This window comes from Morus notabilis, unplaced genomic scaffold (genome assembly GCF_000414095.1).
Source record: "Morus notabilis unplaced genomic scaffold, ASM41409v2 Scaffold124, whole genome shotgun sequence".
Lineage (NCBI taxonomy): Eukaryota > Viridiplantae > Streptophyta > Magnoliopsida > Rosales > Moraceae > Morus > Morus notabilis.
In genome coordinates, this window is record NW_010361697.1 from 238,289 (window position 1) to 255,847 (window position 17,559).

General features: G+C 31.8%; 2 protein-coding genes across 2 annotated transcripts; one reads left to right on the forward strand and one right to left on the reverse strand.

Annotated features, from left to right (window-relative positions):
* The first annotated feature begins 5,473 nt into the window (after nucleotides 1-5,473).
* On the forward strand, nucleotides 5,474-7,848 carry LOC21405393 (E3 ubiquitin-protein ligase mib1). The gene is made up of 6 exons (XM_010100514.2): nucleotides 5,474-5,729; nucleotides 6,607-6,698; nucleotides 6,823-6,901; nucleotides 6,996-7,090; nucleotides 7,348-7,443; nucleotides 7,526-7,848. Exons 1-6 carry the CDS (start codon nucleotides 5,552-5,554, stop codon nucleotides 7,604-7,606), a joined length of 621 nt encoding a protein of 206 aa, XP_010098816.1. The 5' UTR covers nucleotides 5,474-5,551; the 3' UTR covers nucleotides 7,607-7,848.
* Nucleotides 7,849-8,815: 967 nt separating this feature from the next.
* LOC21405394 (ras-related protein RABC2a) lies at nucleotides 8,816-12,605 on the reverse strand. Its single transcript, XM_010100515.2, has 6 exons — nucleotides 12,183-12,605; nucleotides 11,692-11,760; nucleotides 11,252-11,317; nucleotides 10,123-10,244; nucleotides 9,263-9,391; nucleotides 8,816-9,169 (listed from the first exon to the last, which is right to left on the reverse strand). The coding sequence occupies exons 1-6, from the start codon at nucleotides 12,319-12,321 to the stop codon at nucleotides 9,059-9,061; spliced, it is 636 nt and encodes a 211-aa protein (XP_010098817.1). The 5' UTR covers nucleotides 12,322-12,605; the 3' UTR covers nucleotides 8,816-9,058.
* Between the last annotated feature and the right edge of the window lie 4,954 nt (nucleotides 12,606-17,559).

Here is a 17,559-nt window from a genome sequence, read left to right on the forward strand (position 1 = left end):
ATATATATATTATACAATAGTGCTTAACAGCAATGGTGTACCGGGTTTGTGGTCACAGATTCGGATGTTGAATTACCTCTTGAAGGACTGAATGTGAAAGCTCTGTTTTTTGACAACTGAATACTCAATTTAGAATGTCGATATATACAATATAAGAATAATATTTGTGTACACATATCATTCATCACATGTGAATGTCGTTATAAAATAAGAAGTGGTAGTAGCTGGCCAACTTTTTCTCCAACCTCTTCCTCGTTGATGCATCGATGTCACTATAAGCTAGTCCTTAGTTAGCTGCCTAACCATGTGAACTAGCTAGTACTATCATTAAGTTCAAAAAATTATTCATAAACTGCACAAAAGGAAAAATAAATAAAAATAAAAATAAAAGGTGAGAAAAGAAGTAATGGTGGGGAAGAAGATCATAAAAGACAAAGGAACTTATACCACACCTATCTAGACTATAGTTTTCTTAGCTCTAATTTTTTTTTTTGACTTATCCTTGGTACTTTCCAAATAGTTTATTTAGCTTGGAGAGAAAGACAGGTGGAAGTGATCACATTAAAGAGGAGGGTCATCTAATTTTTCTCCTGTTTGTTACGTGCATATATGGTGGTGTTAACTAGCCACGCATATGACCACTTTGCGTGTATATATATATATATATATATATAGACACATATAAATTCATTATCAAACATATGAGAGAGAGAGAGAGAGAAAGAGAGAGATGGGGTCATTGACATTGGCATGCACATGTATGGTCGTTAGCCTGCCACAAACCAAGCCCCAAAAACACTTTAATTAATGTAAACCGAAAGCTTACAAGTCGGGAACATATTTAATGTTGGTCGTTCGTTGTTTGAGCAAATGCCCTCTTTCCATGCTGAGTATATGCACTAGAATAAGAGGGGTTCTTTTTCTTTTCTTTTTTTGTGTGTACATTTCATCAAAATAAATCCTACTTTTCCGAAAAGATTTGGAATGAGGCGCAGGATATGACCCCGTTCATTTCACCGATTCGAGTTTAAAATTCGAGTTTTACTATAGTAAAAAGCTCTCAGAAACAGTTACATCTAACTTTTTTGTTACAGTAAAAAAAACTCTCACATAAAGTCACATCTCAACTCGAATTAAAAACTCGAATCAGCGAACTAAACGGGCCCTTAAAGGGCCTTACCCACGTCTATTCCCTTTGCACAATCTCCACATTATAGCCACAAATTTTATTTTCCAAAAGGATATTTAAACCAATGTTTAATTATATGGTCGGGTTTTAAGTTTGCCCGCAAGTGTGTCAGTAGAGGCAAGTCAAAAATTACACCGAAAATGGGTTGGGGCTAGAAATATTTTTGTTGGTGAAAGAATTAGCAAAAATCTTGAACTAAAATAACAATGCCCAACTTTTTTTTGAGAGAAATATTAAGGTCACTTGTTTGGTCACTCTCTTTCGCACTCTTTTTGTTCTATTCTTGCCACATGTCATTCCATTTTCTATAAAATTGAAGCTTAATAATAAACCATTTTACTACAAATCTGCCACACTTTACACAGAATAATAAATAAACGATAATTCTTTTTTCACCCTCTTTCTCTTTCAATGAGATCTGGACTTATAACCATAAAAAATCGTGGACTCATACATATACGTGTAATAACGATTATAAAAATATATACAACAAGTTCTAAGTTTTCGTTTTAAACAAACGTTATATATATATATATATATATATACACACACATTATTCGCTTATATAAATTATAACTATCAAGTTGCACCAGTTATTAGATTTTATTCGAGCATAAAATAATAAAGTATTTTCAAATCCCATTTTTAAGTTAAATAAAACGAATGAAATATATACTCTAAATTTTGATTGTTCTTAGGATTTCACCCACAAATATTTAACTTTATGTCAAATTTATATCTCATATGGGTCAACATCTGATTTTGATCAGTGAACTGACGAGTTCACTATTTACAACTTACGGGTAAAACTTATAACCAAATATTATGACAATTGTTAAGATTAGCTCGAAAATAATTGCTTTTATAATTTTTTTTCTTTGCTTTTAATCATAGCGTTTAATTAGTATTCTGGTTCTGTTTTATTTTCGTAAGTTTCAAAGCTTCATCTCTTTATGGGTCATAATGGGTTGTTGATCAAAAGAAAAATGTGTAATCTCAAAATTTAGCATGAATATAAAATTTGGAGGTATGATCTTGCACACATCCCAAAAGATAGAGTATTTATTTTCGATAAACTCAAAATGAATGGTATAAAATAATAAACAATATTTATTCGATTTAGAAATAAGAGATTAAGTTCTAGAATATAGTATTAGAAATAATTGTGAAATTAGCGTTAAATTATGTTTGCAAATACAAATTATCCCCTAGCTACTTAAGTAATATTAAAACATATCAACAAAAAAGTGAGTGTTAAGGCGGAGCCAGCCTTTCATTTCAGTGGGGTCGTACATTAATTTTTTTTAACAAATTATCTTAGTAGGAGCATATAAGAAAATATATTTATTTTAGTGGGAGTATATATTATTTCAGTGGGAGCTTAAATGTAAAATTTTAAAATTTTAAAAAATAATATTTTTTTTTCAAAAAAATTTGAGTACCGCCCCCCGCTCAGCCCCATGTAGCTCCGTCGCTAAGATGTAGCTCCGCCGCTAAGATATGTATGGATTACCATAAACGTTGAGTGGTCCAAAAGTTTCCATGACTTGTTGGCATATATTTTGTAGGTAATTTAGAGTAGTAATTAGTTAATAGGTCACTGAATTTACGTTTAAAATGTGTTTCAGAAAACCGTTAATACCCAAATATTAGCCGAGGTAAAGCAACTTCAAAGCTGTGCTGATAAACCGATTGAAACATTTTCATGCATGTGTTCCCTTGAAACCAGGCATGAAAATAGGATTTCTTGTAGGAGCCCAGAATAATTCAAAACCGTTCATAAGAGTAAAGATTTCTTGGTGAGGCGTACAATAATTGAAAATGGTCTTTTTCAAGTTCATTACATTAGTGAACATTTTGAAACATGATCCCTCTCAAAAAAAAAAAAAAAAAAAAAAGAGTGCAAAGATATAATACGTAAATTACAAAACAATAATATGTATTTAAAAGTAGAAAAGAACATATACTTTTGACTGAAACCAAAATCATCCATGGATGCAGATAACAAATTGAATCGCTCAAAGGAAAGCGACGTTAATAAAGAGTAATATTACTTTTGACTTATATAGTTACTTAAGTAAAAAAGATATTAACTCAGAGTAATGAGTAAAAATTTAGATTTAGGACTCTAAAGAATATGTTTCCGTTTTCCTGTTAAAAAAGAAATTCCTTAAAAAAAGTGAGAGAATGATGTTTTATTGAGTTAGGATATAGTTATTAGGGGGAAACCATAAAATTGTTAAAAATAAAAAATAAAAAACAGTAATAAATTAAAAGCAAAAGGATCCTGAATAAACGATTAATTAAAAGAACAACGCACGTCATTCAATTAAAGTAGCTAATCAAACACAGCCTTAGAAAATAATCAAAGATAGTTCAAAAACGACAATGTACAAAATAAATACGACATGATAATCCTAAACGACAGTAGAACAGAAAATGACAGCGCAATGGACAACAGAAAAATAGAACATTTTAAATTAATGACCACTTTAAAGAAAGTGAAACGATAATGCAACGAGAATTGATGAGGACATCAGGAATTCAAAGAATACTCACGATCTAATTCAAGTCCCAGTTGGTCCGGTGACGAGGGATCAAGTTAAAAGATTTAAAGAAGAATTAAATAACATAATCCGGAGAGTTCTACAACAAGAAGAGAAAATGTTCACTATTGAGGGTGAACAAAGGCTAGTTTTGCTTATTAAAGTTGATCCGAAAGAGAGCCATTCAGACATACACAGCAATTAAGCATGGCCAAATTCGCATGACATTCCAAGATACACGTGCAAGGGCAAGACCAAGAGGCTTATGTGTAATTTTCAGCAAGGGATCAAGTCAAAATTACGGATAAAGACTTCATTATCATTCTATCTTTTTAGATTTAAGTTTTAGATTAAACATTTAAATTGCATAATAGGCATTTTAAAGGAAGAAATTAGATTCAAATTCAGATTCCTTCCCTAGGTGTTATCCTTAGGCGTGTTATCCTATCTTGCTTTAGGCGTCTACCTCATTAAGAGTAGAATATGACTTTTATAATTTTTGAACTCTTCATCTTGTTTTTCAACTATTTAAGGCTGATATTCGGATTAATAAAAAGTTTTGATGTTTTATTCATATTGTGAGATATTCTTCTTGAGTTCTTGAAGAAACTATTCCGAACTTATCAAGGTTTCCTTGTGGTGTTCAAACTTGACTTATCAAACAGATTTTTCATACTCGTTTGTGGTGTCTTCACCATACCAAGGTTCTTACTTTGCTAAGCAACGGGTCGCGGTTTTCATCAATTCTTGATAGATCTTGAATCGTATTCTAAATTTGATTTTGGGTTTCGTTGCGTTGTTGGCGAGGATCGTACGAGAATGTACGAAAACGACAGTGTTCCAAGATTATAATAGCTAGAAAACGACATGACCGAAATACGACAAATTCAGACGTCAACTTCCATCAAATCAAACGACATCAGAAAAAAATAAAACATTCTACATTACTGAATACTACAGCTGTAAAGAAAGTTGAAACTCGAAACAGTAATGCAAAACGACAATGGTGAAAGATGTGGCAATTGTTAATACCGAGGAAAGCAAAAACGGAACGTCCTCAGTAGCGGGAAAACGACAGGAGCAAATTGACAAATTTAAACAACAACGACAAGATTAGAAAACTACAACGTGATAGACACAGTACGCGGAAAAATAACTTCAATGAGAGACAATAATTAATGTATAAACGACGGCATAGTAGAAAACGACACATTAATTAATCAGCCGACCAACAATTTTAGTTAAAAAAAGAGGAAAAAACAAAAGGAAAGAGAAAAAAAGAAAAAAAAAAAAAAGGAGATAATCAGTGTCCATTGACAAACGACATCACCTTTAAAAACGACAAATAATATCAAGCAAATTAAAAAAGAAAAAAGTATAAATTTATGATAGAGTAAATTACACTTTGCATGTCAAATTATTCAGTTTTTTGCATAATGCGTCCTGAATTTTTAGTTTTAACAAATTGAACTTACACTTTAGAATCAATTATAAATAAAGCTTAATAGCATATTGTACTATTAAATTGATAGTTTAAGACATTATTTACACGTGATATGATTTACAAAATGACGATATTTACTTTTTATGTACAAATTTTATGTTTTAAGCCGTAAATTTAATAATATTTATTAGCTATTAGATTTCAACTATTTTGCCAAAATTAAAGTTTAGGATGCATTACATAAAAAACAAATAGCTTCAGGTGTAACTCTGCAATTTACTCTTTATAACGCGACTGAGAAGTGAAGTTGTAAAACCCTAAAGAGGAGAAGGGAGGAGGAGACATACAGAAAGAGCATAATTCATTCAGAAAATGGCGGTTCCAGGGAGGCGCAATGGTCTGATGGACGACGGCGACGACAACGAAGACGACAACGCTCTCTTCGGCGAAGACAACCTCGTCGACCTCGACTCCGACACTCCTCCTCACCTCCGTGCCCTAGCCTCCGCCTCTCAGCTCGGCGACGTCCACGCCCTCCGCCTTGCTCTCGGTAATCATTTTCTCCTCCGCCGCCGCCACTTTCTTTCGTCGTTTTCAATTCGGTTTTCTCGCATTTGATTGCTCAAGTTTCCTTCTTTTTCCGTTTTCTTCCTGAAAAAAATGGAGAAAAAGTGTTAATTCTTTTGCTTGAGCTGATTTTGGTTTTAGTATCGAACTTGGGTTTTTTTTACGGATTGGATTTTCAGGTTTTTTTTTTTTTTTAAGAAGCTAAGAGGAGATTGTTTATGGTGGCGTGAAAACTGTGTTTATGCTGATTAGAAACTAGGAGGGAATTCCTCCATGAAAGAGAGTCCGTGTGAAACTGTCGAATTTGGAATGTTTGGATTTATAAACTGCGGATTTGAAATTTAGCATGGTTTTTTAAGCGTCAAGTATCAAATTTTGAATCTTTTGCTCTGTGACGGGCAATTAGCCAATCACTATGCTAAAAGATGTCTAAATTTCTCAGTGTCCTGAGCAATATATATATATATATATATATCTATATATACATACATACATGTACATATATATACATATGTATTTATATGGGTATGTAGAAAATTAATGAAATGAACCTCAGAGGCTAAATTATTGGAAAAGGGGAAAGTTTAACAAAGAAGATGGAAAATAAAGAGTTTTTATTTTTTGAAATGGTACATTTGAATTAGAAGAATAATGTCGAAGTAATCTCAGCATATATCTTTGTGTGGAAAAAATAAAAATTAACATTCTCGCGGTCATGTTGTCTGTTTAATTCATGAGACATATTTTCATATGAAACTTGTCCGTTTCAGCAGAATGCTGTATAAATAATAATAAAAAAACTTGGAAAGTATATATATTTATTTTTCTTTTGTTTTTCCTTTTCTTCCATTTTCACATAGATAGCTTAGAAGGCAGCATTGATCAACCTGTGGAGGATGGAGACACCGCTTTGCACCTTTGCTGCCTTTATGGGCATCGGGAGTGTGTTCAGGTGAGTACAAACCACGTTTCTCATCATTCGTATTTAGTTTTGAGAATTTTGTTTTTGTTGTTGTTGTAATTGAAAACTTTTTTTTTTTTTTTTTTTTTGGTTGCTAATGGCTGTGACAATGTAGTTACTTGTAGAAAGGGGAGCAAACTTGGAGGCTAGGGACGAAGATGGGGCGATTTCTCTGCATGATGCTTGTGCAGGAGGTAGGCTGTTACCACTTCCTTTTGACGTGAAGCTCTCCTTTCGAATTTACAAGCATGCTTTGGCTGTAATTTATTTCTCTAATGCCTGTTGCAGGATACACTGAGATAGTTCGATTTCTAATTAACAGCACAAACGATGCCGAGCGCGTTAAGAGGATGCTTGAAACGATTGATGCAGAGGGTGATACCGTGAGTACTAATCAAATCTCACTTTTTTAGTCTCCAGTCAAAAATGCTATTATTGGAACCGGCTAGTTAAAACTAGAGAACCACGTATGCTATGAAAGAACTGCGTTGTGGACTTGTAGTTGTAGTTAAGCAGTTTCCTCTTTTTCCTTTTTCCTTGTCTGTCTCAGTAGTTAGGGTAACCTCTAAATCGGATGAAAACGGTTCTAGTTTGCCTTATTACTCCGCATTCTCGTCATTTTCAAATTTTGCTTTCGCAGCCTCTCCATCACGCAGCAAGAGGCGAGCATCCTGATGTTATAAGATTGCTGCTGGCTTCTGGTGCCCCTCCCACAACGGTAAACCTTTATGGAAAGGTTTGTATTTGAATGCTTTTACTTCATACTCTCCTGGTTTTTCACCATTTTCCTTTGTGTTTCTAACTTCTGATTTCGGCAGATCCCGAGTGAGCTACCTGAACCGGGCTCGGAAGCTAAGAGAATTCTAGAGGCTGCTACTAGTGCGGTGCCCATCCAGTAGCGTTTGCTTGCTGAATGTGTACATTTTGTTCCTGTTCTGGAGCGCTTCTTTGTGGCATCTTTGCTAGGTCAATGACACCAATGGTTGAAACTAGAAAGTAAGGGAATCCTTTTTTTTTTTTGTTGTTGCAATTTTCAGAATGAAAAGGAAGAAAGAATAGTGTAAGCTATTGGTATCAAGGGTTTGTTCTTTTGGAGTTTAACTTGAGTATAATTCTTGAGTTGAATTTGAGTTATAATTTGAGTTAAAGTTATAACTTGAGTTTGTGTTTGGTTGTGTAGATTTGAGTTATGGTTTGATATAAGAATCTTTTTGAATTTGTGTTTGAGTGAGTCAAAACTTGAATTTGTATTTAGATAGTATTTTAATAAAAATTCAATACTGATGGGAAATTTTAATAGGGTATATGGGTGAGGTTTTATTCGTCTTTTCGTTGTCAACGCATAAAAAAAAATCATCTCAATCAGAATTAAAACGAAAAAGTTATAGTATTTTGGAGAATAGAAAAAACACTGTTCATTAATTTGAGTTCGAGTTTCTGAACTCGAGTTGAAGGGGAAACTTGAATTCGAGTTTTAGTCACAAACTCGAGTTTGAACTCAAGTTTAAATTTAAAAGAACATAAATTCGAATAACGTTGTAATTCGAATTACATTTAAAAGTGACGCTATCTATATAAGAAAGGCAGGCACCAATTAGAAATGACAACTAGAAAAGCGATCTAAATCTAAACAATGAAAGTTCATTAACTAGAAACGACGACAACATTCAAAAAATGAAAGGTACTAACGCTGTAGAGTGAGATCTGTTGAAATATCATACTCACGTTGGATAAGTTTTGAACGATGATATAAACCCGATCAAGGTACAAAGCTATAAAAGTTTTTAAGAAAATTCTATGACGTGCCCATCAATAGGGCAAGTTTTCGTAGTCATTCAATTAAAATATATTGTTATGAATTGCGATTGTTCACATTAAAAATAATGAATCATACAACACGAGAACACTCATAAATCAAAACGTTAAAATTTAATCCAATAGTCATAACAAATTTGACCTACTGATATGGCAAACAATCTAATAGCTGAAATTGTTCATCGTGTAAATATCGACCATCACTATATTGTGTTCAAATAACAAGTAATTCTACTATCCTAGTGAACATATAGTAGAAAATTTTATTTAAAATCAGAAGAAATGCAGAGAATTATGTGTTCACAACACTAGGTGGAAAAAGAAAAAAAAAAAGCAACCACATTTACACAAGCTAATAGATGTTGTTATGAGTACCCAATTTCCCATAATGATGGTACAGCTAATTAAGCAACTTAATAAAACAGCAGAAGCAATGAAAAAAAAAAGATGAAAAATTAGAAGAAAAAAATACATATACATGATCTGTTTATGGTGTGAGTCAATCTTTGATGTTGAAGTCCACACACTACAACATTTTACAAGCAACAAGCCCCACCAGGAGGTGCTTGATGATCCGGTTTCTGCTTAATAATGTTTCTCTTTACTGCATTTGAACCTTCTTCCAACAGACTTGGGACCTCCATTATCTGTTCAAAACAATTCCAAACTTGTGATTAGAATTCTGAAAACAAGATGATTTACAAGTTTAGAATTTTGTTTGGACATGTTAATATATTTACCTTTAATGCAAGCTCTTCAAAGCATTGCTCAACATTCTCTCTGGTTTTGGCACTACACTCAAGAAACAAAGATCCAAGCTCTTTGGCCAGAGCCATTCCCTCTTCTCTACTTACAGCCCTTTCAGATTCCTGACATGAAACAAATAAACCGTTTTGGTTTATAGGTTTGTACAAAAAGTCTTGAACAGAAATTTAAATTTTTTATAAGAGAAACACCATGGTAAAAAAGTTCTGCAAAACAAATCGGTTAATATTTCTTTTAAGATAAAGTGTTTAGAAAAAAGACTCGATTTACCAATAAGCCATCACAACGTAAATAAAAAAGAGCTTTCTATGGTTTGGTATACTTTACGGTAGTATATTTCTGAACATTTGAAGCAGCGGAATTAATAGGATAGAATTTTAACGGCTTAACCTGGACGGAAGATAAAAATCCCACAAGGGAAAACATCTAAATTGGAGAGAAAATTGAACTTCGTATTCAATTCTCCAATATTTAAGTCTCCCATCACAGTAGCTAATGAGTTATTTATAGCCTATCACAAAACGATAACAAAATACAAACGACAAACTACACAAATAACGATAAACTAATAACAAAATTAAAGCTAAATTAGTAAGCTAAAACAAATGACAATGAAAATATAAAAACGATTACTAATAATCACATCCCCTAAATCAACAAAAAAAAGTGTGCAAAACTGACAGATGCTACGGTTGAAAACAAAGTCATGCTTTAGGTATTTTTTCGTACCTGTTATAAAAAACCTCATAGAAAAACCGTCTTATCACATATGCAGATCAACATTTAGGTGTAAGGTTTTGGTTTATTTGGAATCAAAATTTTGAGGATCACATACTCTATCAACTTTGTTGCCAACAAGCATCCTGACACAGTCCTTATTAGTCATGTAGAGCTCGACTTCTTTAGCCCATACATCTGATAAGTTTGTGAATGTTTCTCGCCGAGTCACATCATAAACTAAAACACAAAGAAAAGATGTCAGATCATATAACAAAAACATGCACAGCAGTACTGATGGTATAAATTCAATATAAAAAAATACTAAAATTGTATAAAGAAAAAAGGTTTTTCTCTAATACCTCATTCATTTTATCGATTTGAGTTTTTCTATAATAAAAAACTCTCAGAAACAGTCATATCTAACTTTTTTGCTACAGTAAAAAGCTCTCACATAAAGTCACATCTGAACTCGAATTAAAAACTCGAATCAACAAACTAAACGGACCCTAATAGAATGTCCTATAGATAGGATCAGTTTCTGATTATTGGATATGATTAAAAATATATGAGAACAGGGCTGAAAACAAAACCTTTATGGTATTTTATTTTTAAATGCCTACCAGAGAAATCTCTTAAGGAAAAAAAAAAAAAAAAAAAAAAAAAAAAAACAAACTCACAAAGAGGCACAATTTTAAACGGTTAGATTATTATTATTATTTTCTTTTATCAAACTCTGAAAAACTATCGTACTTTTTTTTTTATATCTTAACACACAATTATGCACGTCGCGGATTAGTAAAATTAATCCATTTAGTACATAATATAATATTTTAATCCAAACTGCAGATCTTAACCACGGCTGCGTAATTATTATGACATAGTCCAAAAGTTGACGAAAAAGTCAAATAAGTTTACTGGATTAAGATCTAGGAACTTGTTTTGTGAAATTATGAAATAATTAAAGAGAATGACAGCTAAGCTGGGCCAACCACAAATATTTTCTCAACAATGTAACAAAATATCTTAACAAAATGATTTCATAATCAAATCAATGCTAATCCTCGAAATACTTTTTTTTATTATTGCTACAAAAAAAAAAAAAAAAAAAAAATTGACCCTTCTTAGTTCCACACTTACAAGATAAGGAACAAAGCATAAATGTTTATTTTCAAGTTGAAAGTAAAAATAGACCCCAATACAATTATTATTATCAATACTATTGTTATTATTATTTAGTATCGTACCTAGAATGATCCCTTGAGCACCTCTGTAATAAGAGCTTGTTAATGTTCTGAATCTCTCCTGTCCAGCTGCAAAAATTAATATTATGTTTCCTTATATTGGCAACCACGTTTCGAAACAGACATTATTATATAGCAAAAGGGAAAAAAAAATGGAGATATACTAAAAGGCTTTTAAAACTTCACAAAGATTGTATCTTTAGATATTACTGGTACATATTATTTAAAAAAAAAAAAAAAAAAAAAAGATATCATTGACCACTTGGTGCTACAATGCAAGTTCATAGCTGCCTTTTTCAAATTGCAATGCAATAGACACAAATCAGATTGAAGCAGAAAGGGATTGAACAAATTCTTGCATATAATTATAATATCTATATATATATATATATATGAAAAAATTATCAAATAAAGAGATGAAATTTAAAGGGCAATTAGATTACCAGTATCCCAAATAGTGAGCTTCAATTTCTTTCCACCTACTGTTAGCAGCTTGATCTTAAAATCCACTCCTAGAGGCATAAAGAATTAAAAAAAAAAAAAAGTTAATTAGGGAAAATGATAAACATTCTATATATGATCATATATCAGAGAGAAAGCAAAAGAATAAACTCAAACAAATAGACTTTAAAAAAAAAAAATTCAACGCTTGTACCCACTAATCCAAATTTGATTACTAGCTAGAAAATAACTCAGAAAGCCAAAATCTTATGAATTATATATATAGATCCAATTTCACCAGCTCAAAAAAGTGTCCTAAAGTAACTGTTGAAAATAACCAAGGACAACCCAAAAATGAAAAAGAAAAAATTAATAAATAAAAGAATCCCGTTGATGTATAATGTAACTATAAAAGAAAAGGTGATATTTTTTTTTCCATAACATTTTCCTCTGTTTTATTTTTTTTTTCTCGGGAAACAAACAGAAAATTTACCAATGGTGGGAGCGAGATCGTCGGTAGAGGCAGAGATGAAGCTGACAAGAAGACTGCTTTTGCCGACACCTGAGTCTCCGATCAACAAGATCTTGAACGACAGATCGTAGCTATTGCTCTGTCCTGAAGAAGAACCCATATTTTTTAGTTTTGAGATTAAAACTTTCTTTTTCTTTTCTAATCCTCTCCCCTTTCTCTCTTTCTCTGTCTGACGATGAGTGCTTTTCTGTCTCTGGCCCTCTCTCTATTTCTCTTTCTCTCTCTAAAAAGTACAGTGAAAGAAATGTATATAAGCGTGGAGGAGGAGAGAGAAAGTGGGCATCAAATATCTGAATCTGAAGAGAAGGAATATGTAAGAGAAAAAGAAAACGGCTAGCTTCAAAGTTGAAACCAACCAACGCATTTATTCTTTTCTTTTTCAGATGTATTTTCTTTTTTTTTTCTCTCTCTCTGACATGTTTTTATTTTTATTTTTTAATCTGTTTATTTTTCAAAGGGAAGTCTATAAGAAGAAGAGAAAAGAAAGTGATGGGGTTTGAGATTGTCCCACCTCGAAGGGCGTGAGAATGGGAATGGATTCTTGGTGGTGACATGAAACCTAAGCTAATTTGCTCTTTTTTGTCTTTCTTTATCTTTATTTGCTTTGGGAAGTAACGTAAATCACTTTCTTCTTCATTTAATTGACTTTTTTTTTTTAACTGCATGTATTAAAACCACTAATGGAGTTTTCATGCATGAATTTATGAATCAGAATATTTATTTGTGTTGAGTTTTGTACCTCTAAAAGTTTTTGTTGTGTGTAAATATACATAAAGTTCTTCCGTTCATTTTACTGATTCGAGTTTAAAATTTAAGTTTTATTATAATAAAATGCTCTCGAAAACAATCACATTTAATTTTTAACTACAGTAAAAAGCTCTTACATAAAGTCACGAGATGTCGTTAAACTTTTTTTTCCGTCTAGAATTATTCTCTCTTCATGTTCTCAAATTACTTTTAAATATTGTTTCTACAACATGTGTTGAGCAAGATTTTAAGATGTGATCCTTAAAAAAAATTTAAGATGTGAGAAGCATTTGGTAATATATATATATATATATATATAATAATTTTCTTTTATTTTTTTTCATGAGTATACTAATTAAAGCCTAGTTACTTTGAACTGAAACTTTAGAGCAGATGTGAACAAAATTAAAGAATGAGATATCAAATTATATCGAATCATTTTAGATAAACCAATGAATGGATGACGAATATGACACTTAAGAATAAGTTTGTTTCCAATGGAATAAGAAGGACGGAAAGCAGGATGCAGTCACTAAAAAGAAAAAGATTCCAATCTTGAAGTGTATTTCATTTTCATGCCCAAAAATGTTAAGGAGATTAAGCAGTAAGATAACATTTGGATTCTTCATTGAATGAAAATAGATTTAATATTGATGCGCTTATAGAGGAAAATAGCCGACCGTAAGGTGAAATGGCACTATCATTACCAGTTAAAGAGCTACACAACAAAATTCAAGAATTGACACTTCAAATGTAGGCCACCCTCTTGTTGTTCCCAATTTACAAAGAAAGATTGGTCTTTTGTTTGAACCTAAAACCCAACATGTGTCTCCCAATTTGTGGAATGCTTATATAACTAGTTTGAACGTCTCTAATACATGGAGTCGGATGCGTTGACAATTATTCAAGTCCCGAAAGATTTAATGGACGTTTAGTTCATGAATTTAGAGTCATTTTCAATTTACGTGGGTTTTTTGTGAAAGAAAACACTGTAGCGAACGACGAACCATAATTCAAATCACGGTACAAATCATTACCAAAGTGTTTATAATACCGATTAGTTTTATCCAATTTCGTCAAGCTAATACTTACAAAATGTGTTGACAAATTCCCTCTTCGAATGGATAATGAAATTCATTTAATTTATTTTGGCGACATTATTTTCTATAAAACAAGACCAAATTAAGTAAACCATTTACCTTGGCAAATAGCACATTTTATTTCCCCTATTAGCCAAGTTAATTTGAAAGGACAAGTCCCATATTTTCTGGAAACATGTTGAAGGCTTCCCTACACGGGTACAAATACATTAATCAGTTTGGTCCATTAATTACTAAAGCATTTAGGTACTTAATAAATTTCTAGTTTCTATTCCATTTGTGGCATTAATGATCGTTATGAAACTTAATTATGATGGTTTCCCCACCACTATGAGCTTGCATAATAAACAAAAGAAATGACCTTTTTTTTTTCTCGTGCCTGATTTAAATATTTGTCCCTCGCTTCATCAACTCTCTCTTGTGGCCTACGAGGATGAAAGAAATATATTTGTGCTTTCCAGATATTTATTGACTTTTTTATGTCTATAATCATTATATAAATATATACACTTTGAGATCGAAAATTTAATTGGAGATATGGAAATGCAGAGATGAGAGGAAAATTGGTCTTTGTTTTATGCTTTTGGAGAGTCCCTTTCTATAGAATACAAGGATGAAAGATCACTATTCATTTGGGGATAGTGACCAGCATATATCGCAATCAGTGACCAAACGAGTGGACATGAACAACTTTGAAAGATATATATCACAAAACAAAACTTTCTATGATGTCCAATCAGCCATATATGTACGTATATGTGTGTGTGTGTGTGTGTATATATATATATATATATATGTATGGATGTACATGTTTGTGTGGAAAGGTGGACTACTTGTAACTTGTTGACCTTATTGGCCGGTTGATTGAACATGTTCTCCCATTTTTCTAGCGCCTTAGCAAGTATATTGGAGAGAAAATATTAGGGGTGGTAATTCGTGTCACGTGTCGTGTTTTGATCGTTTCTTTTTAAATTTACAGTCAACCCGAACACGACCCGTGACACGAAATTTTTTAAAAACCGCAACACGAACACGACACGACAACTTTACGAGTTGACACGACACGACCCGAAAATGACCCGTGACATGAAATTGACCCGTGACCCCGAAATTGACACGAAAGTTGTATACTTTTATTTAGTTTTTTATATATTAAAAATAACTTAAAATTCATAACACACTAAATTACAATAACATCCATTGAAATTAAGCAAATAATAGTATAAGATTTTGAGTATAACTATCATGATATCACAAGTTCATAATAAAATTTAAAATATGAAATGAAAAATATATGTATTTTTTAGTTTTTTACGAGTTTCATGTCATGTTCGGGTTAGGCGGGTCCAACCCGAAATTGACTTGTGTTTTTCATGTCAATTTCAGGTCGACCCAATTCTGACCCGAATATTTTTTTCTCAACCTTAACCCGTAAAATTCGTGTCGTTTTTGAGTTGTATCGTCGTGTCGTGGCCCATATTACCGGCCCTAGAAAATATATCATGTTAGGGACGTAAAGTATAATTACTTACTGAGAATGACTGTTTTTTTAAGATGTAAATGAGAAGACCACAAATAAGTTGCTTTTAAAAAAAAAGAATAAAAATAAAATTATTGGTGTCATCCTACCTCCACCCTCATTTTCATCATTTTAAAAAATTTGGCACTTACTAATAGAACAACAATGATCTGAGGTAATTATAATCAAAGGATTTTTTCACTCAGTTCTACCACCTACCCAACTCTGCCCAGCATATTAACCGAACAAAGGTCCTAAAATGTGAATGTTGAATATAAAATTATAAACGTAGGTTAAGAGGAGAGAAAAAGAAAGACATTCAGAGAATAATATCGCAGTGCACACACTTACATCTGTGGGACCACACCCAGACAGTGATCAATCCACTACGTTCAAAATATTACAATCAAGTCATTTGATTTGCAGCCATTAAACATGACAGCAATACTTTCCTTAAGAGGACCACCAATTTATAATGCTAGCCAATCTTACAACTAATTTTCTAAAAATAAGTCAATACAAAAGGCACTAACAACATTGACACATGAAAGAAGTAAAGCCAAAGAATTTAGTCATCTAAAGACTATGTTACTTCTCTTCAACGTCAATATTCTCATATTACGTTTTTATAACTACATGTTACGTTGGAGGAATGATTTCTCAAAAGAAACTGAAGAAAATATTAAAAAAATAGGTACACTCAAGTTTTTACTTTGAAGCTTAGTTATGTTTTAAACTTTAAACCCCAAAATGTAAAAAACATCAACTGTACTATTAAATAAACTGATAATTTTCAAAACTCTAAACTTTAATATGCGAATTAGATTCTATAACAAGTTTAATTCATTTAGAAAAAGAATAAAAAAAGATACTAATATATTAAAAAGGTAAAAAGATAAGAAAATATAGTTATATTGCAATTTTAATTTAAAATTTTGATTTTATTCACGTGCCATTTTGAAAATGATTCCTTGCTTCATCACTGCATGTCAAGCATATTAGTGTATAGAAACTAAAAACTATGGCGTTTTAAAAAAATATTGTAACAAAATCAATAATTTAAATTTAAATATATATAAAACAAACGGCCTTATGATTCATCGGTAACTATGATAATACCAAACCACCAATCCACCAATGTCAACTTTCATCGTGCTCAAACCGCCACTAATGTGAAAGATACCAAATTTGATAAATTTATAATTTACTCTGATTTATCCTATAATCAACTTTGATAAGTTTGGGATTTAATATATTTTACTCCATGACCAAAATTTGATAAATACGAGATTTTAATTAAATTTACTTCTAACCAATTTTGGCAAATATTTGTGACTTGTCGGAGGAGAATGCAGATCGGCATTAGTGGAACTTTCTTTGGCACTTAAAAATTCCCCATAAATTGAAAATTTTTTTGTGGCATTCTTTTCACAACATCTTGTCTACCTAGAAAAATCTTGTGAGTTGAGGTGTTGCTTGTTGTGAGGGATGTAACTGGTGCTTTAATTGTAAGGAAACTACATGTGCGTTTAGAATTTATTTTAAAATGATTTTATTTTTAATAAAAAGTAAAAATGAGATTGTTTTGAGAATCATTCTGAGACAAATTCTAAAATTACGTTTGGTTGATTTTTTAAGAGATTGTTTTGAGTATAATAAAAAAGTGAAATCATGTTTATTAATTAATATATTATAATATTGTTGATAAGTACTAAAAAAATAAAAACAGAAAAGTGAAAACAACTTTCAACTATTTTCTAATTCCTTCACAAAAACCATTCTCACTATTTCATTTTTATTTTCGTTCTCAAAATATTTGTTAAACAAACTTCGTTTCGTTTTCATTTTTATTTTTTATTTCTCGAAATACGGAAAAATCGTTTTCAAAAACGGTTCCAAACACGCACTACTTTCCATGCTCTAATTTGCCGTGATGTTGCCATGCGAATATGGAGTTTAAGTACTTTTTGGA

Excerpts from the sequence above, each read along its gene's own strand:
- LOC21405393 (XM_010100514.2), top strand. The coding sequence starts at position 5,552 with ATGGCGGTTCCAGGGAGGCGCAATGGTCTGATGGACGACGGCGACGAC. Across the intron at positions 5,730-6,606 it reads CGCCCTCCGCCTTGCTCTCG|ATAGCTTAGAAGGCAGCATT; the intron begins GTAATCATTTTC and ends ATTTTCACATAG. Across the intron at positions 7,091-7,347 it reads TTGATGCAGAGGGTGATACC|CCTCTCCATCACGCAGCAAG; the intron begins GTGAGTACTAAT and ends TTGCTTTCGCAG.
- LOC21405394 (XM_010100515.2), bottom strand. The coding sequence starts at position 12,321 with ATGGGTTCTTCTTCAGGACAGAGCAATAGCTACGATCTGTCGTTCAAG. Across the intron at positions 10,245-11,251 it reads TGCTCAAGGGATCATTCTAG|TTTATGATGTGACTCGGCGA; the intron begins GTACGATACTAA and ends TTTGTGTTTTAG. Across the intron at positions 9,392-10,122 it reads TTGGCAACAAAGTTGATAGA|GAATCTGAAAGGGCTGTAAG; the intron begins GTATGTGATCCT and ends GTTTCATGTCAG.